This window comes from Poecilia formosa, unplaced genomic scaffold, assembly GCF_000485575.1.
Source record: "Poecilia formosa unplaced genomic scaffold, Poecilia_formosa-5.1.2 Scaffold11, whole genome shotgun sequence".
Lineage (NCBI taxonomy): Eukaryota > Metazoa > Chordata > Actinopteri > Cyprinodontiformes > Poeciliidae > Poecilia > Poecilia formosa.
The window spans coordinates 4,558,607-4,583,619 of NW_006799950.1; the positions used below are offsets into that span (position 1 = coordinate 4,558,607).

The window sequence follows — 25,013 nt, forward strand, 5'->3', positions numbered from 1 at the left end:
TTTCTAAGCATCACTCCTCAAGAAGCTCTTCAGTCAGAAACCAATTTATGGAGACCAGCAACCCGTCAAAAGTGAAATGGGAAAGCCTCCTAATAGTTTTATTTAAATTATTTATTTTAATTTAAGACAAAACAACGGCATAAAGCTGCCAAATTAGCAGTAGAGTAACACAAGCTCTCATTTTGTTTTGATATCACCCGCCAAAGAGCAGCATGAAGCTGCAGATGATATTTTCCATTAACAACGTTTCAGACTCGCTGCCTCATGTCACCAGGTGGTGTTAATAAATCCTGTTTACAGATGACAGATCAACTGAATAACGTTCACAAACAACACTTGTTGTTTAGACGTTGATTTATTAAGATAAATACGATCCGTGTGGTTTGACTCTCTATGAAAACGTCACAAGAGAGGCAACTTTATGTTGATTAGACGCTTAACTTAAGTCACTGATGACTGGTGGTAGGTCTTTGGAAAACCAAACCAGTTCTTTTAAAGCGCTGGTAGCTTTCTAAATGACACATATACATACTTTTTCACTATTTCTGCTTCTCAGTTGTCTGGGACTGGATTTTACCTTTTTTAGCCTTTAGCATTAGACTTCCACTTAACTTCAAGATGCCTATTTCAGCGTTTATACAATATTTTTATATTGTTTTACTGTACTCCACTGAAAAGAGCATTACTCTGAAAATGAACAAGTGCTCTTCATCTCACTTGTTCTCTTCTTTGAATCCATTTCTCTTAAAGGTGGGACATTGGGTCATACTTTGAAAGTCAGTAATACAATCATTTGAAATGGGAATCTTTTTTTTCCTGCTGTGCAGATGATCGCTCTTGATTTAGACTTTTTGCCAGACACACATGTTCACATACGCCACAGAGCCACGCCTTCCTGCTTCCTCCCTTCACCACTAAAGTCACTTAAGGGCTCTAATACACAGCAGTCTGTCAGAAAGCTAATTTTCTTCAAGCTAATGTTCCCTGACAAACTTACTTCAGATTGCTTCACTAGTGATTAGCTGGCCAGCCACTCGCTTCAGCAGAAAATGAAAATAATCTGAAAGGCTGTTGTAATAGATGCAGGCTGTAGCTGTACCAGCCTAATAGTTATAGGAAGAAAATTAGCACTTTGAGAACATTCAGACTTTTCTTCTAAACTGAAGGATGAGACGTTCAGGGAACAACATTACAGTTCCAATCCTTAATCTATTCTCAGTGGAGCAGGCTGTTTTCTATCGGTGCTTTTTTCTGATGAGGAGAACTTGTTTGTTTGTTTGTTTCAACTGCAGGACAATATTTTTTTTAAAAGCATTTCATCAAACTACGCTTTGAGTATTAGTCACTAATAGCATTCAATTAACTCTTGGCTGTAGAAAGGTCCTCCGTATTGTGGCAGAAGGAACATGGTTACAATGAAAAGCTCACACACTCACTGTTGCTTTGGTTATGCAAATAAAAAAAAAAGAAAAAACATTCAGATTTTTTTAATTTGGAGAAAAAAACCCAAAACGGATGTGGCTCTGGCTCTTACGAGTTGTTGGCCTCTCCAGAGTGAGCAACGGTCCCAGCCTGGCAAACCCTGTGATGATTATCTGGCTCTGCCTAAACATGCAGCCAGAGCTCAGTTGAATGGTTTTGTACTCATGTAGCGTAATGACCTAGTCAAAGTCCAGGCCTAAAGTAAACCCAATTAAGGATCTTTGAAAAAAGTTGAACTGCTGTGTAAAGATTTCACAGTCATGGACTTCTTTGTGTTGATCTCAGATGAACAATACGTCAGAAATTCACACAGCCAGTGTGTGAATTACTATTTTCAGGAAGCTGTGTTTGTTTACGCTGTACCGTGGGTTTGTCTATAACTGCTTATTTCCAGGTTCGAATCCATTACTGTCCGAAGCTCTCCTCCTCCACACTCTGATGGGAACACATCCATTCCTAATGGGACTCTGAGGAGACTCTCCTCCATGTCTGAGTGCTTTGTTCAAGGTGGAAGTCCCTAATTATGCTCTTTCTTCTCCATTTGTCTTCCATTTCTGTTAAATCAGTTATGCAGGATGTGGGGTGGGAAAAAAAAAAAAAAAGTTTGTAGCTTCCCGACTGGCTGATGTCTGGGAAGTTTTTTTTTTTGACTTCTGTGATACAGATTTACACTGGACACAAACTGTCTTCAGAAAGCTGTGGAGGAGCCAGCAGTGAAACACTGCAGCCCTCATAGTCCTGCAGGGCTGATTTCAGCACGTGTGCAACTTTCAAAGTCTCCACTTTGGGTTTCAACACATCCCCCTTTGCACTGAGTGGGGAAACGTAAAAGCTCTACAGCTGCGCTCCCAGATTGCAAAAACAGATGGAATTTCAATGTGAGTGATGGGCAACGGAGAGCCTGTATGCACAGAATAAAAGAGATTGAGGAGAGGAAGGAAGCGCACAGTGCTTTTGGGCGGCTATAGGGGAGATATTGCTGATGCGTATTTTGTGTAGTTATTAAAATCTAAAATATATCTGAGGGAAGGATGATTTCTGGGTTTATTATTTTAGGGGTGGGGGTGCTATGGTGCACGGATGCAGGAATTTACATTATCACACTGTACACTGTTGAACAGAAAAAACAGGTTTTTGTGTGCATATCAGTGTGAGTGTGTGAGTATCAGAACTATTTCAATGAGTGGCTTGTTTTTAGTGATAATCAATTTCTTTAACCAACTGGCATTCCCCACCACTTTGTTCTTCTTTACTTAATGCTTCTTGCTTTTCCACATCCATCCATCCCTCCATCCACCCACTGTTTCTCTCTTTCTTTCCGTCTCTCGGCTACGGGGGTGTCAGATAATTTGCCTCACATTGTTGCTGTGCTGTAGATTAAAATTTGAAGAGTTTGCCTCCAGTCTCCATATTGCCCAAGGTTTTGTTTGCCGACTTGTATCTGTTTAATTTTTTGGTTAGAGTTTCTCCTGAAGTAAATCTGGGCCTCCTTACAAGCTACACTTTGCCTTTGTTAACGAACGGTAGTTAGTATTCATCATTCCTACTCAGATCAACAATTTTTCATTAGGCAAACTGTAAAGGCAAATCTGTACATTTCCAATGCCTTGCAAGGGTGTTTTGTTCAAGTACAACCACACCTTTTATTGTATTTTATCGTGGTGTTGTGCGACACATTAAACTTCCATGATGACTTTTTGTTTTCACTGTGCATTTGTACTCAGTCCCCTTCACTCCAACACCACAAAGTTAAATCTTGCGCAACCAATTAATTTCTAAAGTCACCCAATTGTGATATAGTTGTAAAGTTTGCAGTTTTATCTCAGTCCATCCATAACATAACATAACATAACATAACATAACATAACATAACATAACATAACATAACATAACATAACATAACATAACATAACATAACATAACATAACCAGCTGTTCTGTGTAGGTTTTTTAGAGAACAGTAGTGAACAAATGCTGCGACAGACTGGCGACCTGTCCAGGGTGTAACCCGCCTCTTGCCTGGAACGTTAGCTGGAGATGGGCACCAGCACCTCCCGACCCCATTAAGGGACAAGGGTGTACAGAAAATGGATGGATGGATAGTGAACAAATGACCTCGCAAAGTTTTTAAGGCTTGCATCCTACATCCCTTCTGACCAGTTTGAGGTTGTAATCCATACATTTATTACGTCTTGGTTACATTACTGCAAGTAGCTGGAACAACTGCAACTCCTGACTGGAAGCAGAAGGCTCAATAACATCGCCCCTGTATTAAAAACCTTGGATTGGGTTTCCATTTATTACAGGACGCAGCTTAAATTTGTAGTGCTTTAAAAAGTCTGAATGGCTTTGGCGCCATGCTACTTATCTGATCCTCTTCACTCTTACAACCTGGCAAGGACTTTTGGATCAACAGGTCACTTGCTGTTAGAGACTATCAGATCAAGACTAAATATCAGAGATTACAGAGTCTTTCGTTTGATAGACACTAAGCTCTGGTACACCCTGCCTTTGAAAGTCAAAGTTTCTCAAACTGCTCATCAACTTAAGTCTGCTTAAGCTTTTAATATGCAAAGCACTTTGGACAACTCATTCACTTTTACATGTATATAAATAAATCTGACTGGACTTGACATTTGCATTGTCTGGAATTACGGCAAAATAATAATTTACAGAAGGACAGATACCGATTCCAGATCTTTTCAAGGAGGAAAAAAAAGGAATATCTTGCCATGTCATCTTCAGATTGAGGGATGCTATTTGGTGTTCTTGTGAGATTGTGTAATCTGATTTATTAATTTGAGCTAAATGCTTGTGTCTGGGTCCCTCATGGCTTTGGTTAGTCCAGTTTGTCCCATCTGTTTGGACGACACAGAATGGGCAGCGGGATTTAAACAGAATGGATGGGCTTGAAAAGAAACGCAGCGACAGAGAGAAACTCTCTCAGCTGTAAAAGAGTTATTTCACTAAACCAACAAGGGAAAACATCCATGAAGACTGACACCACAGCTCCTTGTGTGCCAGCCACTGGTTGGGATGTGTAAGTCTTTCTGAATGTGCCTGGAGAACCTGACTGATTTAGAGTGGAGCTCACCTTCGGGCCCCGAGGCTGTCTGAATGTTAATATATGGCTGTCTGACATTCTGCTACCTTTGCCACTGGACTGTGGGCCTCCACTGAGAGTTGGGAGGAGAGCTGGAAAGAGACCTAAGCGTAGCCAAGGGGTGGATATGACAGAGAGCCATGGGAAGCAGGAGAAAGTTTGAATAGTGAGTGATGAAAGGATCTGGTTTTTAAAACAAAACAAAAAAAGTTTGGTAAGGTGAATCTCAGAGGGAGGAAACTCCTTGAGGAGGTGATGGATGCGTATAGAAGTGGTGGAGGGAGTGGAGCAGGTGGCTGCAGGGCTTTGGTGGTGATGGAGGATAATGACCCGCCCCAGGCACCTGGACCAAACCTTTACTCAGTGCAAATGCATGTGTCACTAGGATTTACATAAAGTTTTGCTAAACAGCCAAAGATCTGTTTACCTCTGTTTCTCCACATTGCCAGAAACTCTGGCTAGAAAATTGTGATTTTAAGCTGCATTGAGTCAATTTTCTGTCAGACACAGAAACAATCACTCACACTGTATTAGATTATTTACCTACTTTAGGATATTTGCTATTATTGAAACATTTTTCCGGTCTTCCTTTATGCATAAGCAACTCTTATGCATAATGAGTTGCTTATGCACACCATTTCTGCTTATGCATACCATTTCTTTTTGCTGTAATGAGTCATTTACTAATGCATAAAATTTGATATTTGCACTGCAGCAGTCCCCTGCTGTTATCCAGCTACTTTAGCATTAGACATGCAATTCATTCTTCAACTTAAATTGTGTTTTAAAATTCTTAAATTATATTTTCCTGCATTGATCAAGTAATAAAATGAAAAATTAAATCCAACTATAGTAAACAATTATTGCAAAAATAGAAAAACAAACTCAAACAAGAAGTTTCCTGATTCTGTTTAAGTGCAGGTCCCTTACTGGGTTTATTGACATCTACAGCTCTTGAAAACCAGTCGATTTTGACTCTAATCTGAACGTTTTTAATTCCCTAAGTTTCCCAACAGAACCAAAAATGCAGCGGAGAATGTAAAAAGTAAAACCGTTTTCTATTTCCTAAGCTAAGATTCTGTGCATGAGTCTGCATAACAACCTGATCTCAAACAGCTTTGGAAACTAGCGGAAATTTTTGTGTTACACAATATAAATAAGTGATATTTATGTATGGTAATCCCTGTTAATATATTACTTTGTGCAGAATGCAGGGATTTGTCAAAAATAATCTGGCACTCTCTGCTCAGAGAAGCTGTTCCCCTGTGGTTTGCACTCTTAGCCACGAACACATCAGCTTTTTGCATATGAATGTGTAAATGTTTTTATCCACCAGCCACAGAGTAGTGTAAAAACACCAAACACCGCTGAAGGCGGTGTTACGAAACTTTCCTGCATGTAGGTTTGCAACACTGATTTAAATTCTTACAAGCACTTTGAAAAAACAGGCTGTTAGGAGTAAAAACATCATCTTTGCACATTTTTAAGCAGTGACAAGATCATTTAATTATTTATGGATATATATATAAAAAAAAAATCAGTGTCAAACTTTGTAGTGTGGAAGGCACAGCAAACAATGGTAACCTAGACTGCTTCACCTCCTGTTGCAAGGTGCATGCTTAATAATTTACCTAGGAGGTTGTAAGGTGTAGCAGCTGCATTTCTATTGCACCTGGAGTGTTTATCTAACACTGAAACGTGCACTTTCACACCGCACTAGTCACTTGTGAGAAACTCGCATCGAATCGTTAAAACTAAGGTGTTCATCAGAGCGTTAATTAAGAAGCTGCTGGGTGTGGTTTCTCCTTGACAACGCTTAAAAGAAAATGGCAGAAACCGACAGACGAACTGGCTTCTTTTGGTTTCGTAGGAAACCAAAAGAAAACTTAGGCATTTTTAAGTGATCGTTTTCTAGGATGTCCTCTGTCACAAGGGGTGAGTAGTTTTTATTCGTGTGTTAATGCAACGTGTGTGGTTTACTTAAGGCGATGTATATGAAGATATCTGGACTAAATGTATCAAAGGCTGTCTTTTAAACCTTTTTCTCCAGTTGCACAGTTTGCCTGTTGTTCTGTATTACACTCATGCAAAGGCATTTTAGAAGGGTTTCTATGCAATCTGGTAGATTTTGGAAAAGTGGGTTTTTAGACTTAGTACCATAACCTTTTCTTTCATGCTTTCTTTTGGTCCCTCTGCTTTTTCTTCTGCCTATTTTTTTTTCTTCTGAGTTGTTTGGTAAAGCCAAGGAAGTAGAAAAATTAGATTGCCTGAACGTTTCTTGACAAATTCTAAAAGATGAGCAAAAAATACAAAACAAGGACTTGCATTTTTTGACTGAGAAGCTTAACGTTGCTGAGAGTCGGCAATTATGGAGAAATGCTTTTCAGAGCACAAGTGTTGACAGCGAGGTCTGAGCTTTTTCCATTTACATCTCACAGATTTATTTGTAACGTTGATATAATTTGAGCAAGATCAACTTCTGAAGTGTTTTGCCTCTTCCTGTTTCCTCTCCATCTCTCTCTCTCACCCTCCTCTTCTTCCTCTTCTCCCCCACAGGCTGACGTTCGCTCCAGAGAATACCTACGCATACACTTCCCAGCTTCCGATACATGAATTAGACACTGAGGTAAGTGACAAAGGATTCAAAGGTGTGGATTTCTCACCCTTACACATCACACATCTGTTAAAAAAAAAAAAAAAAGAGAAAGATTCTCAGCAGGAGGTTTCTGCCTCTGCTGTGATTTTCAGTCCTAAAACAGCCACAGCAAGTGACTCATCAAGGACTTTTCCTAAATCCCAGAGTAAATTCTCCGTTTGTATTCCGAAATACCAATTATTGTGATCTAATTTGCTGATTGAACCAAGTAAATTTGCATGGGAAGAAGATAAATATGAGAAAGATATATTTTCTGTCAGAATTATTATTTTTTTATTTCTTTGAACAAAAAGTGAAAAAAATAAATAAAATAAAATAAAATAAAATAGCGAGCATTTAGAGTAAATAGTCAGAGAGTATCTGCCTCATCAGGGGATGTTCAAAATCAGCTTTAAGCAGCACTTCCTCAACTCAGTTTTGTGAGCTCCCACCTGTTTGGCCTGTGTAACAGAAACCGACTTCATCCTGCTGCTGCCTGGTGGGTGGATTTAAGAGTTTAAGAGCCTTTGACAGCCCCTCTGCATTTCCCTGCATTTTTATCGGAGTGAGGGTGGGGCAAAGGTGATCCAAGGACGTCTCAGGTTATCCAGAGATGCTCGGGCTGCGAGAGCGAGAGCATGTTAAGCTCAGAAGAACCTTTGATCCTTAGAGTCTCATCTGAAATAACAGGCTGCGCTCCCCAATTTGACCCTGCCTCCCTTATTACCGATGAAAGCTGCAGACCATTAGCTCACTCAGTTCCTTCAAAAGTCTAATCATCATTCACCACGTGAAGCCAAGCATTCTCAAACATGCTCAGAATCAAACCTTCCGAGTCTGAAGCAGAGACGCTGAAACGAACCCACTGGTTGGCACGGGAGGCTGTGCGTGTGCTCTTTGGTGTTTTTTTTTTGTTTTTTTTTCCCGTGCTGCGCCTGGCAACGTAATGGGAGATATGTGTGCGCCTTCTTGGAAGCTCACTGATGTGGTGAATCCTCTGACGGAGCTTTGATCAGTCTCCCTGCAAAGAGTTGGAGGCAGGAAGGGAGGCTTTGTGCTGAGTTGGCATGAATAACCCATATTTACCCTCACACTCACTTAACAATGCTGGAGGCACATTTGATCCAGTGTACCGTGCCTCGCGCTGCTTGATACGGTGTGGTGTAGGTCTTACTTTATGGTAATGTCGTACGTTCCTCACCCAAACATTAGCAGCGGCATCCAGCTGACAAGCGTGACTGAACAATATCGAGTTTCAAATTAAGGCGTAGGCAAGAATCAGAAAATGTGCTAATGCTGAGGTAAACGTTGGAATAGCAGTGCGTGCAAGCTTATTGTTCTAAAATATTGTTGTAAGCGCACATATAAAAGAAAGGTTGTCCAGAATATTTAAAGGGACGGTATATGTGGCATTTAGTGTTGTTTAATTGCCCAATCAAGCAACTTTTATCTTCAGTTGTTATAAAAAAATGCTATATATATCAAACATAGCTTAAAAGAAATTAGACTTTGGATTTAAATACCTTGAATTTGGGCCTCTGTCTCTTTATCAAGCTCCTGCTCTTTCTGACACTTCACCTTCAGCACAACATTGCTTCTCCATTAAGCCTAATTTGCTAAATAGTTAATGAATTAGCTTAGTGAATCTGCTTAATATTTTTATTGATTTCCTAATTACATAAGGAACAATTAATTACCGTAAACCTTTAATCCTTTTAAAACTGTTCTGGTTGTGAGATGGCCCCTCCCTTGGATGCAAATGGTTTTACATTCATTTTAGAGCCCAACTCCTCCTTCGCTTCTGACTCTGTCATTAATTCTCCATAATTTACTTTCTGACAAAACAAAACAGAGCCTTTGACTCGCCAACACAGAACAAAAGAATCATCGCCCTTTTTTTTTTTTCTTTGCGCATTTCAGACACATTAATATCTTCAGTATGATACGAGACTGTCAGAGACAGAAGGAAAAACTTGTCATCCTCTGTGACTTCATACATTGCTGTAGAAAGTTTGAGGCAGTGTGTTGCTCAGCTTTGGACCCTGGGACGTCCCTGGTTGGTAGAAGAGGATAAATCTTTTCCGTCTTTGTCAGAGGCAAAGACGGAAAAGTCAAGTTAGTCCTGCTGCTCTAACTTGAAAGGTGGAGCAGCAGGACAAAAGAGAAGAACGAGATGCTTCAAGATGGAGTGAAGTAGAAACACAAGAATGATAGAAAATAGAAAACAAGTCAAAAGAAGAAGAGGGTGTCTTTTGTATTCTGTTTATGCTGACTAAGAAGTCAAATGGCTATGTAACTATGCTATATGGACAGTTGCAGAAAAATGTAGTAATATTAACTGTATGTAACGAAACAAAGTGACAGGCTATTGTTAAAATGAAAACAACAGCAAAGAAAAGCAAATTCAGCCATTTTTGGTCACTAGATGCAGCATCTGTCAATTAAATGAAGGATGGCCTAATCGATTATACTGCTAAGGGATGTGGTGATGAAGAAGCCACCTCACAAGTGGTTTAGAGAAAATGTGGACGTCTTTAGCCTGGACGCATGTCGACATGTTAGGGGGATAACTCAGAAGAAAGAAGTTAGAGGGGAAAACGGCCATAATGCTGATCTGTAGCTCAGCACATCCACAAGCCATTCACTTTCAATTATGGAGACTAGTTCAATCAGCTTCATGCTGTTATACAAACTCTACTGCCCTTTACGAAACATTTCTGAAATGTCATGGAAAATGTTGGGGAGGCGCTCGGCACAAGGTTGGGGTTGATGAGCTCTGCTGGGAACCAGGCTTATTAAAAACTTATGGTGGCACAAGGACATGGCTGGCTGCTGAAGATACAAGGCTGTTTGAGTGTTAACCAGAGAACAAAGCGGCAGAAAGTCGATCTGTCGCAGACGCACCTGTAGCATCAGGTCCATCTGAGGTTCTCCTTCCATCTCTTCCTGCCTCAGTCTAAGTTCCTTACGTTGCATATTTACATACCCTATTTACAAAGTAACTGTCTGAGTGATGAAGGTGAAGGAAGCTGGACTTATTTTCTTTCTTAAAAATGTTTCATTTTTCAATCAAGCAGCTTTTGACATGGTTGAGAGTAAACTGAATTATAAGTTTTCAGTCAGAAAACGACCACTAAGATTATTATTGGGGCAGTTCTTACACCATTCCTCACAAGATGCTAAAATGCTCTACAAATTCAATTGCAAAGAGTTTGGCAACTAATTTTTTGGGTTAAATTGAAATTTGATCTTTCATAAACCTGGAGTTACAGCTTGTTTTGTGTGATGTCAGTCTGTTTCATTTGCTTCAGTGAACCCCCAAACTAATCCCACGGTGTAGAACAAAGACACAAAATAATTTTACTATATGTATTTTACTAGAAAAAAAAAAAAGTTTGAGCTTCTTTGCATCATTTAAGCCTGTTTAACTGTTTGAGTTGATGTGTTTTCTGGTGACTCCCTCTTCTTTGGCTGTCCATAAAACAAAGAAATGCTTCCTGTTCAGTTTTATTGTAAAATCAAAGCCGGGATCCATTTTTCTCTGTTTAAGAATCCCTGCAGGCATTTCCTCCATCCTTCTGTTTCTTCTTCTTATTAGACCTCATTTCAACATAACTACTTATTTCACTCTCTTTTGCTCGCCAGTGTGGCTGTATTGGGATTTATTACCTCTTTGTGTATATTTATGTCTCAGTTCTGCTGAGCTCCTCCTTCATCTGGCACTCAGATGAAATCATTTTGATTGTTTTTTTTTTTTGTTTTTTTTTTTTGAGATATTAACAGATGGAGTCGCCATCCATCCATCCACTTTGGTATTTTTTTTTGCTACCAAACTCGTGTCTTGACTTGGAGCTGCCTTGAAGTGTGAATATCTGGTGTGTTCCTGTTTAAAGGAGACAGATACAAGCATGGAGCCAGGCAACAACATGCACAGTGACTGCAGGCGTATTCACAGAATTGGTTTCACCAATAATAATCTGAAGAGAATCGTGCACATTTGCGCCAATTATTATGTGAGTTAATAATTTGTAAACGTACCTTTCACTACATCAGCAGCTGCAAGTCATGTTTTCTTTTCTACCAGTTTTGCAGATTTAGAGACATTTTTCTGATGGTTTTTTTTGTTTTTACCCATTTTTTAACATTTCTTGGCGTCCTTTGATTTTTATGCACTAATTTGCATTTGTGCAGTTTTTAAATGATACTATTCAGTTGCCCGTTTCCTTTAAATAGAGTATGCTATTGCTAATACTTTTGTAAAGTATTATTTTTCTTATTTGGTCAAATTGAACAGCTGTATTTATACTGAGCTCAAATGAGCTGGTGTGTTGAATTGACTAATTTGGCCACCGTACCTTTCAGGATTTCCTTTGTAATGTATCATTTTCCTTCCACTTCATAATCGCGCACTATTTTTGTGCTGATCTGTAGCATAACGTCTGAATAAAATACATTGCTATTTGTGGTTGTCATGTGACAAAGAGGAAAAATATTAAGGACCACAAATACGTCTGGAAGACTCTGTTGCATGTGTGTTTGTGTATCTGTTTTGAGCCGAGAGATGATTCAAAGGGGATACTCAACAAAAAGGTCAGGAGCTGTGTTGTAGTGGCAGTGGTGATTGTTGCTGCCTGCATGCTGGTGTGCTGAAAGTGTCAAAGCATGAAGTTAAATAAATGGTCGGAAAGCAAAAAACAACAACAACAACAACAACAAAAAAAACAACAACAACAAGAAGTGGAAGGAAGTGGTAAAGTTGACACGGCAACTTTGGATGATAAAATAGTTTCTCACTTTTTCTTATATTCACTTTCTGTTGGAAGTCTGTCATCTGTTTCCTGGAAAACAAACAAATTGGATGTCAAGGAGAAGAGAATGGGGATATAAAAAGTGAATCTTATGTATTTGCTTAGATGGACGGCGAGAGGAGCAGGGGCGAGGGGAATAAAAGAATGGCTTCATTCTGCAGACAGAGGGAAGGACCCTCCCCTTTGTCTTTCTCCTTATTTATTCTCCCTCCTGTCTGTCTGACGCAGTGGAGGGGAAATCGCATACATTTCATCATGCCCGGCCTCATACAGAAAAAAAACCTTCCCTCCCTCTGCCCAGAATGCCACCATGTGCCTCTCAAGTGCTGATAAATTGCCGCCCCCCGCCTCATTTTTCACCATCGTCTCATCAAACACACTGACAAAAAGCCCCTGCGCACTCCTCAGCGATAACAAGAACAATCGCTGAGCGCCAGGAACCCGAGACAGGATGAGAGAAAGGACAAATGGGTTGGCAGATCAGGAGGATGTGTGGCAGATAAAGAAAGGCAGCAGGAAAACTGCGGTTCAGTATTTTCAGTATTTTTATTTATTGTTTTAAAGAAGAAAAATAACTATGAAGAGAAAAAGATTTGTCTTGTTTTTTTTTTTTTGTTTTTCTTTTTACGTTTGAAAGCTTAAAAAAAATGCTATATTTTATTGGATCAGAGTACGATCTGCAGTAGCTTCAGGTGGATATCTGCAAAGTTCTGGGTCCTTGTTGTTTCACCGTTTTCCTGCTCAACAGCTGTGAATTTGATCAGTGTCACTGCAGGAGAATACCCACAAACAGCAGCTAAGCTACCTGTTTCCTCCTCCAGCTCCCTGCTGCAACAATATCATAATCTGCAGCAGCCATGTGACTGCGAGGAGCTCACTGTGGGAGTCCTGTCAGGATGGAGAGTCATGATATTCAGCACACTGACGTGTTCACTAGACTGCAGTAGAAAGGTTTGGGATGACACATCATGTCTTCATCTTTTTCTCATTGCTCTCATCATACCTTGACCTTTGTTTTTGTTTTTGTGTTTTGTCTTTTTTGCTGGTGAAGGATACCAATGACTCATGACTTAGCAGCTGAAGTCTTTGTGATAGTGATAGTTTGGGACTTTTGAGATGTTTTTCTAAGGTTTTATATCTGTAAGAACATGCATACAATATGATAATTCCTTTTTTTTTTTTTTATTTTGTTTTTCCAGATTAGCTGGTACCAGAGGGTAAAGCTAAACATCAGTCAGGGGAGCCAAGCAGAAAGATCTTTTACTATTAAAAAACAACAACAACAAACTCAGACCTCTGAAGCTTTTACTGTCGCATCAATTTGTAAACTTTCTAAAGCTCCTAAACCTTTATAACTGGTTTGTTTGGCAGTCGTACTGTATTTTTTTATTTTTTTGCTGGAGGTGAGTTAAGGACTCAATTTACTGTTTTAAAGTCTGTTTACTCTAAAATCTACCCATTTAGTTATTCTTGGCATTGCGTTGCATTCCCACTGCTGGTTGGGAAATCTGAGTGTGGTTGATGGCAGAGCCAACATGATATCTGGGGCGTTGCCAGACAACTTTGGCAAAAACACTCAGTCCCACACGTCTGCCTGGGTTTCTTTACTCCAGGTATCTCACCAACTTCTTCAATATATGCCACACTTTCTCCATATAGAAACTCAATTAAGCTTTTCCTTATATGTTTGGGTCAGAATAAAATGATGTAAATTTTATCCTTTTGGTCTTCATAGTCATTATTTTAGCACACAAGAAGTAAGAAAAATAACACTGTTATAGCTGTGTAACTAACTATTATAACTATTTATTTATCATTATGGATTTTTTTTTTAGTTGTATTACAGCTTCTTTAAAGTATTTAACCAGACTTTCTAGTGCGTTTTCACTGACATTATTAAAACTAAATAAGTTGAGATCTAGTGCATCTAATGTGATCACACTTTATAAACTGAAGTGTGATCACATTGTATGGTAAATAGCACTGGGTCCTGTTGGGTTAGCTGTGTTTTCATTTCACGTTAAAAAGTGAAATATTCTGAATGTTTGCTATCGGGACGGGAAGGACCATTAAAACATTAACGGGTATAAAAGCAGTCCATTTATCATCAGACCTGCTCGTTTCGCAGTGGTGTGTTTGAATTACCTCTCCTGATTAAAAGTGCATGTGTGAATCGACTGAAACGTATTTCAGTACGTCAGCGACTAATCACCTGGAGTCTTTTTGAAAGGTGGAAAATCTTTCCCATACTCTCCCGCTTAGGGTTTTATTTTTTTCAAACTGTATCTATATTCCACTTTGATGAGTCACACACACCTTCAAACGCTGTTCGCTCACTGTTTCATCTCTTTAAAGAGAAACGTTGACAGTAATTCTCCAGGTTAGATGCAGCGGATCTAAAGCGTTTTTGTTCTAGAGTGGAGCGCATAGTCATTTCATGCTCAATAGGCTGTGTGTTGAATTAATTGGATTAATATAAATTATACTTTTACACAATTAAACACAAAATTTGATAAGGAAATATTTTCCCCTAATTCGGACAGCTTTGCACCGTTCACACAGAGCATTTTTGATAGAAAATGTTAGCACGCTAAATCAGGAAATTGCTAAATACATATAAACACTACACCGAAAAAAGTATGAATTTATCTGAACATAACCTTGAGTGATATTGTATTCTCAGTCCATGTTGTGCAAAAATGATGTCAGCATACACTCTGCAGCTGTTGCAGCTTCAGCTCTCTCCTCACACCGGGGTTTAGCAGTGTGTTTATGTGGATGTTTGACCATTCTTAAAGAAGTGCATTTTTGCGGTCAGACACTGATGTCGCATGTGAACGATAAAGCTTGTTATTCAGTCAGTGACTGATGCTTCTCACAAACATTTGCTCACTTCTCATATTTTAAAGTTTTGGGGTTCGGGGTGGGGGATTATAATTACTTTTCTCTCTTGGCTGTGATCATGGGAAAAAGAGAAGTTGTTATACGCACTCACACCCGCTTTTTCTCGCACATGCATCATCATGTCACGCTTTAAAGAAGGTGCAGCCTCTGGGCTTCTTCCCTGCAGCCCACCTGTCATGCCTTGTCATCCGTAAGCCTTAGTGAGCTGTGAGCAGATCAACACAACGACTCATGGCAGCTCGTGTCGCCTGTGACTTTCCCAAAGACACTGCAGCGAGCTAAGCGTCTCGCTGCCACCACAGCTCATTTGCATCAGAGTAATAAACTGTTTTCCTGCAGGGAAAGAGTGTGATTTGCTAATGAAATGAGTTTAGAATCATAGCTGGAGTGTTTGTTTTAATTTGTTGCATGCAAGAAGACAAAATTGTCCACATGTAGTATGGCATCTCCACACTGCAAAATCTTTGCACCTGGATATGAAGAGTGGACTGTTTGTTGCACACATTGTTCTACGTGTTGCACAGTCCTCTTCAGTAGAAGGACGTGTGGACACTTCATCTCTTCTATGGAATCAAAGTTAAAGAACTTTGTACATTAGTTTAGAAAAACATGGATGCACTGTTAGCACATCATCTCATAATAAACAGTTTTTTTTTCACTCTAGGCATGCTGTGCTAAACTTTATGTACTTGAAAGTCCATTAGAAGAATGCTGCAAAATATGGGAAATAAATAGAAAGTGTTTGGGGGAGAGGTGGGCAATAACTAAGCTGGTAATACTAAAGATAAAAGAAGAAACACTGTTGAGCAGAGTCCAGGTTTGTGACGTAGTAAAACAAGTGACAACACACTCACAGAGTGTTCTGGAAAATTAAAAGGAGCCCAGAAAAAAAAATACATTGAGGCAGGAAATCAGGAGCAGCAGAAAACATGAGAGTATGGTCGATAAAAGACAAGTCTGTGAGACGGGAGGAACTTTTTTATATACCAGCTGGACACAAACGCAGAAAAACAAACAAGCTGTAAAAACACCCAGACTGCATCTGGTCTGCATCCAGCTGAACTAATCTAAAATCATATTTGCAAGAGCTTAAAGCTGTTTTTTTCCCCAAAAAACTTTTCAAATTCCATCTCTCAAATATCAGTGACATCAGTCAGTCTGTCAGTGAGGCTTTTGTCCCCAGCTGCTGCTGACTGGGAGGGACAGATGTAGGTGTGTTTGAACCCCGCAGGCTAGAGCCCAATGGGGCCCTATCAACAAATCCTTTTAGGTGAATATAAAACAAAAACAAAAAATAGTTTAAGGTCCAAAGTCTCATAATGTTAATTTAACCAGGACTGAATGATGCAAGGAAAACCGCAGTGGCAAACTCCACTGAATCTTTTAAACAGTTTACCAAAACACAGATGATATCATGTCTTTAGAAGTTTTATTCACAACATTTAAGTTATATTGAGGCACACAAGTGGATGTTGACACCTCAAGCACACTGCTTCTTGTTTAGCATCATGGAAAAGGGAAACGGTATCAGCAAAGATATCAGGAAAAGCGTTGCGGACCCCACAAAGTCTCATTCATCTGTTAAAACATTTCCAAACAAGGATAAACACCATGAAAATGTTCAGCCGTTTTTCCCATGATCGCAGCTCTACCCTGCAGATTATGATTTGAAACTTGCTTACTTAAGTGAATTCAAAAACAAATTGCAGAAATAAACACTTTTCTTATTTGCATGTGGATGTTCCCACTGAACACGTCTCTCTTTCTGAATTAAGCTTCTGTTTTTGTTTAATAACTAATGGCACAGCGTCATGTGGTCTTGTCGTTTGCCTCGGGTTGTATTTGTATCATCTTGCGAGCTTGGAAGAACCGGGTGATATTTTACTTAACTGTTGGTCATGCTATTAGACAAAGATATGCCGAGCTTATTAGAAGTTCTCAGAAATTATGACACCTCACAGGTTCATGGTCTAGGTATAAGTTCATGTTGATATGCAGCACAAAGCTTGTTATTCAGCCTTGACATCATCATCATCATCATTCTTCTCACAAACATTTGCTTATTTCTCATGTTTTAAAGAGAAGAAAAGGGCTTAATTAAAGTTTTTTTTTCTGGGCTGTGATTGTGGGAAGAAGCTCGGTTCTACCTTTTCTCTCGCATATGTCACAATGTAAAGAAGCCACCGCCTCTGGGCTTCTTCCCTGCAGCCAACCTGTCATGCATTGTCATCAATAAGCCTTAGTGACACAAGTCATAGCAGCTCATGTTGCCTCTGACTTTCACAAGTTAGAAAGAAGTAAACAGGCTGTAAAAATTTTATCTACAGAAACTAAGAGTGCATTTACACCAGACTGGTTCAGTCTGCTTTAATCGATCATTAGTTTATTAAACTCTGATACGGACCATTAAAGGCAATTCTGGTCTGCCTAAAAACCTAGGTCTCAGTTTGGTTGAAGTGCACGGTTTGAATGCATATATGGGTGCTAGCGAACCGGTGGTCTCTCCAAAAGCAGGAAGCGAACTGTAGCTCAGGGCATTCTGGGTAAGTACAACCAAAACAAACAGGCGAGTCTAACCGTAGAGGGAAAATTGGCTCCTCTTCAGATGGTTTCATGTTGTTTCCTTCAGTGGTTCTTGGTGTTGCACCACCACAGGCCAGATGAGGAACATATTTTTCAAAGGGTTTGGTTCATTTGACACAGTGCAGTGTGAAAGCGAACCACACCAACTAAAAATGCAACAAATGTCATGTTGCAGCTCGCTTTACACTTTCTGGAGTGATGGATGTATAGTCCATGATTTTCAATTCTTTTATTAAAAAAATTCAGGAGATCGAGAAACCTCTATTTTATTTTATTAAATATAGTTTTTCTTTATCCCCATTTTCAATCAATTCCTTATGTTATTTATTCTCCACAACCTCTTTTTTTATTACCAAGTTATCAGACATTTTCTTAGCTCAAAATGAAGAATGTATTCATCAGCTCTTAGTGAGAATATCATAAAATTACAGATGTAATATGATCGAGACCAAACGCTAATTCTCTTCCCATTTATCATTATGTGGATGCAGAATCACCCATTCATTCAACCGAGACAGAATAAAACAGCGAATGTTATGTGTCTGGATGTAAATCAACACTCGCCAAATGCGTCGCCCAAAAATATTATATAAAAGTCTGTTGTACAAACTCTCATAGTCTGACAGCCATCTCAGTATTAGTCTGTTCCCTTTTCACTTCCTCCTGCTGGATAAGAGACACTATTAGATTTATTGCAAATAATTCCTCTTGGGTAAGGAGCCTGTGGGCTTTAGCAGACAAGATGTTGATGTTATCACTGCCAGCAACAGTCTGTGCTCTCCGCTGCTCACTTTGAGTTTGATATACGAGGAGGAAATCCCTTCAAAGTCTCTGTAGATTTAGTGTTTTTTTTTTTTGGAATATGCAACTATTGCTCTTACTGCTTTTAAAGTAATGTTATTTTGGTACACCACCACATAATGGTCATAACCGACAGTGCAGAGTGTAATTTAAATCCAGACGCATCCAATCTAGTTTTATCTCAATACGATTGAATAATTTTTTAATTTGCCCAAAAGTAAAAATTCAACGAGAACCTATGAAAGCCGAGGATGTGAATCCCAAAGGTCTAAGGCGTCCATCTCATCCTTATTGAATGCAGTGTGTGCTCATACCGCATTCCCACTGATGCTTCTCCTGCAAGTGTCTGTCATAAATATTTTCCCCAATATGTCAACTTCCATAAAATTTGTTGTCGCTGTCATTTTGAATCATGAAGTTCGAACATGCTCGGCCTCCGAGTTTGACTTGCAGCCTGTCACCAGATCGCAGATTTCACCCATCATTTTCTGCCGCTCCAAAAGTTGGTCAGGGGTTCACTTAGAGGCGATGCATCACTTGAGGTCTGCCTGGGCGTCGGGGGAACATTCTTCGTCACGCTGGTGGAGCTTCATCAGTCAGGACCACGCTTGCGTCACACAGAGCGGGCTTGACACCTGATACCGAAACTACCAAGTTCTGTTTCATCACGGCAGACTCCTTGGCTAATCTGATATTTCAAAGGACTTATCAGACGTGTCTTCATCACAGTCTCATGACTGAACCAACTCGAGAATACAGATTCTGTTTCAAGACCTTAAAAAGTTGAAACTCAACAAGTAATTTTAGATAAGTTTATGACTGTTTCACTTCATAGATGCATTCAACTGTAGTCCCAGCAAATGCAATATGCTCTTTTGTGACATCCTACAATCTATAGTATCCCTGGTAATAATGTGTAAAAGAAAAATATGATCATATAATGATCTATTATTGCAGAAACATTAATCTCCTCTGGAAAATAAGAATAAAAATCCAAATTTTGGTCCGTTTACTCAGCAGGAGAAAAACGTCACACACATATAACAAATAATTGTTATTTAAAAATAATCAGTGCCATCATTATTGGTACTGCTGCTTAACCTTAAACCTAAAATATAAAATAGATATTGCGCAATGAGGTTATGAATGGACCCCTTAAACTTAAGAATATATCCTCTGCCCTTTTCTCAAAGAGATCACTTTTATTTTTATTGACCTGGGGAGATTTGTAACTTCAGACTCAGTATGCATCTACAAGTCATTTGAAAATAATAAAAGTGATAAATAACTTACAACGCACAAGAAAATGATTTCAGTCACAAAAGTACGGCATCCTTTTCAGCTCATTCATAAGATAATGTGTGTGATACACAAACACCAGACAAAATCCTGCATCAGGGTTCAACAACAGCTGGCTTCTGGGTTTTGTTGATACGCATAAATACATTTTTGTAGGATTACAAACCTGTGACCACCCCCACCTGCAAATACCTCAATGTGTTCTGGAGAAAGACATGCACACAAAACTCCCTGAAGTCAGCACATTTCTCGATGCTGAACAAGCGTCCGAGCTGATTTGCCATGCCGGTCAGGCTTCAAGCGTCGTCAAGTGCACATAACATTAACCCGCGCACGCACACTCACAGCGATGTAAACATTAGCAATATTTTCCCATTTCCTCTGCAGGGCAGGAGGGAGAGCAGTAGATCTCCGGCCCTTCACTGGTAATAATCTCTTTTACACTTTACGCTGCCAAGAAGATGAATCATGGAGGATGGGGTCAATGTGTGTGTGAGAGAGGAGAGATCTCTGAAGTGCCCTGCGAAGGCTGGCCTTTATGATCCCTGAGTGTGTGTGTTTATTAGGGGTGAAGACAGAGGCCAAGGTTCTTTTTCCCCAATATCATCAGCAGACCTGCAGAGCTGTTTGTTATGTAGATGAACTTAAACAGATTTACCATCATTAAGAGAACACAGGAAATGACTCATGTGACCCGTAGATGAAAAATATTCAGAAAGATTTATAGTTTATATAAGATATATTAATTGGAACATTAATAAAGACATATAAAATGAATTGCTTTTATTGCAGTGAAGCATAATCTCAACCACGTTTGGAAAAATCACACCTCTGAGCTCAAAAATAAAATACAGAATACCTTAAATCTTTTTTCTTCTCTTTGAAAAGCACAGGTAGCATGATCACTGGCTTCCCTAAAAGCACCCATAAAATAAATACAATTGGAGCATTTATTGTTGAATTTCTAAAAGTGATCAGATTCCTGAGGCACATCTATTTAGGAACTCACAACTTTATATTTTCATGGCATCACATGGAGGCTAATTTGTCCTATACCCACTACGCAGAATAGGAAAGATAAGAAAACATGCTAGAGTGTCTATATGTTCATACATGCATGTCCAGTTTGTACTCTGCTTCTCAACCACTGACCGCTGGAGATAGGCACCAGTCCCCTAAGATCCTGCAAAGATAAGCGAATAGAGGCAGTGGATGGATGAATATTTCTTAGAAATTTGTCAGGAAACTAGAAACAGGTCATCACTTGTAAGAAAATGTGAGGATGTTTTTTTTTCTGTGTTAATTTAGGTGTCTGTGTTGTTTTCAGTTAATTGAGTCTCCATGTTGTCCAGCTACCACTTGATTGTCCCCAGCTGTTCCTTGTTTCCCCTGATTACCTTCCCTATATATTTATACCCAACTGTGTCTCTTGTTCCCTGTCAGGTCCTCGTCTACTGTCATTGTCTTAGCCAGTGCTACCTGTGTTGAGTTTCTTGCCTCGGAGTTCACCAGTGCTGCCTGGACTTCTGCTTTCCTGTAAGAACTTTGACTAAATCATTCATTTTCTTCATAACCTTGATCCTGTGCTTCCATCCTCACTGTTCAATCTCAATTCATGACAAAAAGGATCTGCAACTAATGACCAAATCAACACAAAGATCCCTTTCTCTGTGCTGTGGCCATTTATGCAACATTTTGTGACGTGTAATTTCTACCCATTTAGTTTTCTTCTTTGGGCAGTTGGAATATATTTAAGTTAGTTTAGAACCAAAATCTGTAATTAGTTTTTATATTTGGAATTGCTTGGATTACTTTGGTAATTGTTAGACCCTCCCATTAATTTGAGTAATTAAGAACACACCCGGTGACTGGTGGAGGTGTATTGTCTGGCAAATGTCTAGTGTGTTGACAGGAGGTTTTGTAAATATTTGGTTTTTTTTACCACTTTTTAAAACTTGAAATATCAAATTAAGATTATTTTCATTTTCAACTAAGCTGTAAGACATTTAATTATATTGTCACTATTTTTACAAGAAATAAAGCTTCTTTAAGCAATCAAGTCAGAAGTGTGTGCAAATCAAACCACCTGTTGCCACTCAAGGCCTCTGTTGGAATTTTTGGTTTTGGAAAATGGAAGGCTGACTCTGTAAGATCAGACCTTGCTACCCTGTTGCCAAACGTCACTTTTAGAAAGTAATTTAAAAAGAACTTGACTTGTGCAGGAGTAAATGGTTGGCAATCAATTTGAGTTTTTCTTAACATTTCCTTCTTTCCAACAAAGTAAAACTGGTGTCCATCCATTTTTATTTAAACTGTTTCTGCATAGGATTTATTTAAGGTTAACAGGCTAAACGCACATCATTTTAACATTTATATTTTAAAAAGCTTCTTTAGAAATGGCTTTAAGTTTATTTCAAATGCAGTGGACATGGAGATGAAAAGGGAAATGAAAAATCAAAAATGGATGAGGATGAAGCATGAGGAGTTACTTAAAATAATTTAGTAATAGTACAAACTTACTACGTTATGTACTGAGAAGTTAAAAATAACAGATTGTTAATGCACTTAAACTCTAAAAACATCAGCCACATTTTTATTTTTTTTAATTAGAAATGTTTCAACACATTGAGCTCACCACCGACTGGCAGTCAGGAAAACGGACACTGAGACATCCTACAATGCAGAGGCTGCACGAAGAACCATGATGGTCTGCAGGGGCAGTTTACCAACATCTAAAAACACTTTGAATTATATTATGAATGAGTTCTGACACTTTTAAGTCATTTGCAACACCCTATTTATTTTTTTTTATTTACCGTCGACATTTGAGAAATAAAACAAAATGAAACTTCTACAGGTAAGACTGATTTATAAGAAACGTAACATCAATGTGCGCATTACCACAAGGTATGCTGGATTGACACCAGCATAATATTTTCCACCTGCAGATGGAAAATATTCAGAAAGATTTATAGTTTATAGGATTGACACCAGCATACCTTGGGCTGCTGAAGTAGAGCCGGTGGAAAAGGGGCGTTATATTTTTATTCACAAACAATTCTGTTAGTTGGGAGCATACACATGAATAAAACGTAAATACGTCTGTAGTTGGGGGGCCAATTTCCGCCTCCTGCTCTTATCTGCAGTCCACTCCAACTCATGTGACATGACGTTCGAGCTTCAGCCTGTTATGTGATTCACCTTGCTGACGTCAGCTGCCTTGGGCCTACGTAACATACGCAGTGACGTGGCTAGATAAGTAAATTGTCCTATGGCTTCACAGAGGGGTTGTACCTACATATAAGATCTTTGTTTTCAGCTTTCTTCCTTCGCCTCTGGTACATTTATTATTGGACATTTAAGAAATTTGACAGAATGAGTTTCTTTCTCAGAGCTACAAACTGGATTGGAGCTGGACTAGGACTCCATAATCTTGAGCGACCCAAACTAAAACAAAGCTATAAGGTAGAGACCTTCATTGATAACAGAACTCTGTAGAAAATGGGAATACTTTCCTCCCTCCTTAATGAATAAACCAAACAATGAAAAAGGGAAATTGAAAAGTGGTTAAATGAAAAATTAATGAAAAATGGGTAAATGGATAAATGAAAAATAGATAAATGAAAAAGAGATTGGGAAATTGATATGAAAAATAAATAAATGAAAAATTGGTTTAATGAAAAAGCTAAATTATTTAACAAATTTTTTATTTATTTCACCCATTTATTTAATTTTGGCTAAAATGGCTCTCCATACCAAACTGGACCTGGTGGAGAAAACCAGACGGTTTTGTACGGGAGTGCCGATGTCTGGCGTTGACCTTTTGTAATCATATTTGCCAAGTGAAGTTGAGTCATCTTCAACGCAAACACCGCATAATGAATTCAGGTATGGCAGTATGCCTTTACTGCCACTGCCAGACTTTGGGGCAGTGAGACCCAAAAGCCCACAGCCACACTGTCTGGATTCAAGGCATGACCAAAACAATTAAGTCATATAATCCGCCATTACTTTGGGAGACATCAAAGGCATATTCAAGAGGTCTGATTACTTCTTATATTAGTTACAAAAGACAGACAAGCTGAGCAGCGAAAAATTTTAGAATCTAAATTGAAGCTTGCAGAAGAAAACTATATAAAAAAATTATCCACACATAAACTTAAGGAAATCACTGCTCTTTGTTCATCACTGGACTGTCTACTGACAAAGGAGGCAGAGATTAAAATTATATTTCCAAGGCAAAGGTTATACGAACATGGCGACAGACCTGGAAAATATTTAGCATATTTAACAAAAAAGAAGTCCGACTCCTAGTCTATTTCTTCAAAGATTCAAATGGAAAACAGTTTTTCGATTCTGCAGCGATTAATGATGTCTTTAAAAAGTTCTACGAGAATCTTTACAAATCTCAATTACAGGTTTAATAGATAAATTCTTCTTTTCTCTTAATCTCCCTACTACGCTGACTGAGGAACAGTCAGCGTAACTCCCATAGCAAGGAGAGAGTTATTGGATGCCATTAAGGAGCTTCAAAGTGGCTGGGCCAGAAGGCTTTGTGCCGAATTTTATAAGGAGTTTCGAGAAGTGCTATCTGAGCCGTTACTGAAAATATATATCGACTCTTTCAAGAAGGGTAACTGTTTCTTTAAGGGAGGCAAACATATCTCTCATACTGAAGAAAGGCAAAGCGCCGGAAGACTGCGCCTCTTATAGGCCAATCTCTCTATTGAATGTTGACTTAAAACTCCTTTCCAAGATTCTTGCGCGTCGTCTGGAAAGTGTACTCCCTCTTTTAATCAACAAAGACCAAACAGGCTTCATTAAGGGCCGTAACTCAAATAACATGCACAGGTTGCTTAACACAATCCAGATATTTAATCAAAAGTCATTACCTGGTAGTGGAGTCACTCAAAGCCGAAAAAGCATTTGAACTTGTTGAGTGGCCCTATTTGTTTTCTACATTACGGCAGTTTGGCCTCAGTGAGAGTTTTATAAAATGGATTATGCTTTTATATAATCCCTGCTCAGCGGTTCCAAGGGCGTAAATCCCATCTCATTATTGGGCGGAACCATAAACAGGGAAATTTTTTAACCCTTGTGTTTAGAAATGGGGTCCAACCAGCCACACACGTAAAACTTGCGTCATTTGCCACAGTCCTCTACGTTTGCCTCAGTCCTCGCATGCACAAGGGTTAAGAGCAATTTTGGGGGTCGGCAAAGTTATAGTTAAATTTTTTTTTGTGCGTGTGTGTTCAAGCAGCACCACGTTGAGAACCGTAGAAGTCAAACTAAGATTCAATGTTGCTTAAATATGAGTTTGGTTCAGTGTCACAGATCTAATCTCTGCTACACCTTTACAAAAATGTAAGGCTCTAAATAAAAACAAGTTTAAATAAGTA

General features: G+C 39.0%; 1 protein-coding gene across 4 annotated transcripts in view; it reads left to right on the forward strand.

The window, feature by feature from the left end:
• LOC103133186 (endonuclease V) overlaps positions 1-25,013 on the forward strand; it is a 65,072-nt gene that overhangs the window by 16,060 nt on the left and 23,999 nt on the right. For 2 of the 4 annotated variants that reach the window (XM_016667348.1, XM_007544962.2), the window contains exon 8: positions 7,141-7,210. In XM_016667348.1, the coding sequence (XP_016522834.1) occupies positions 7,141-7,197 (57 nt within the window). In that variant the 3' untranslated portion in view covers positions 7,198-7,210. Of the gene's footprint in view, positions 1-7,140; positions 7,211-21,057; positions 21,464-25,013 lie in introns of those variants that run through there. The other 2 variants (XR_001660931.1, XM_016667346.1) reach the window with 2 other exon arrangements.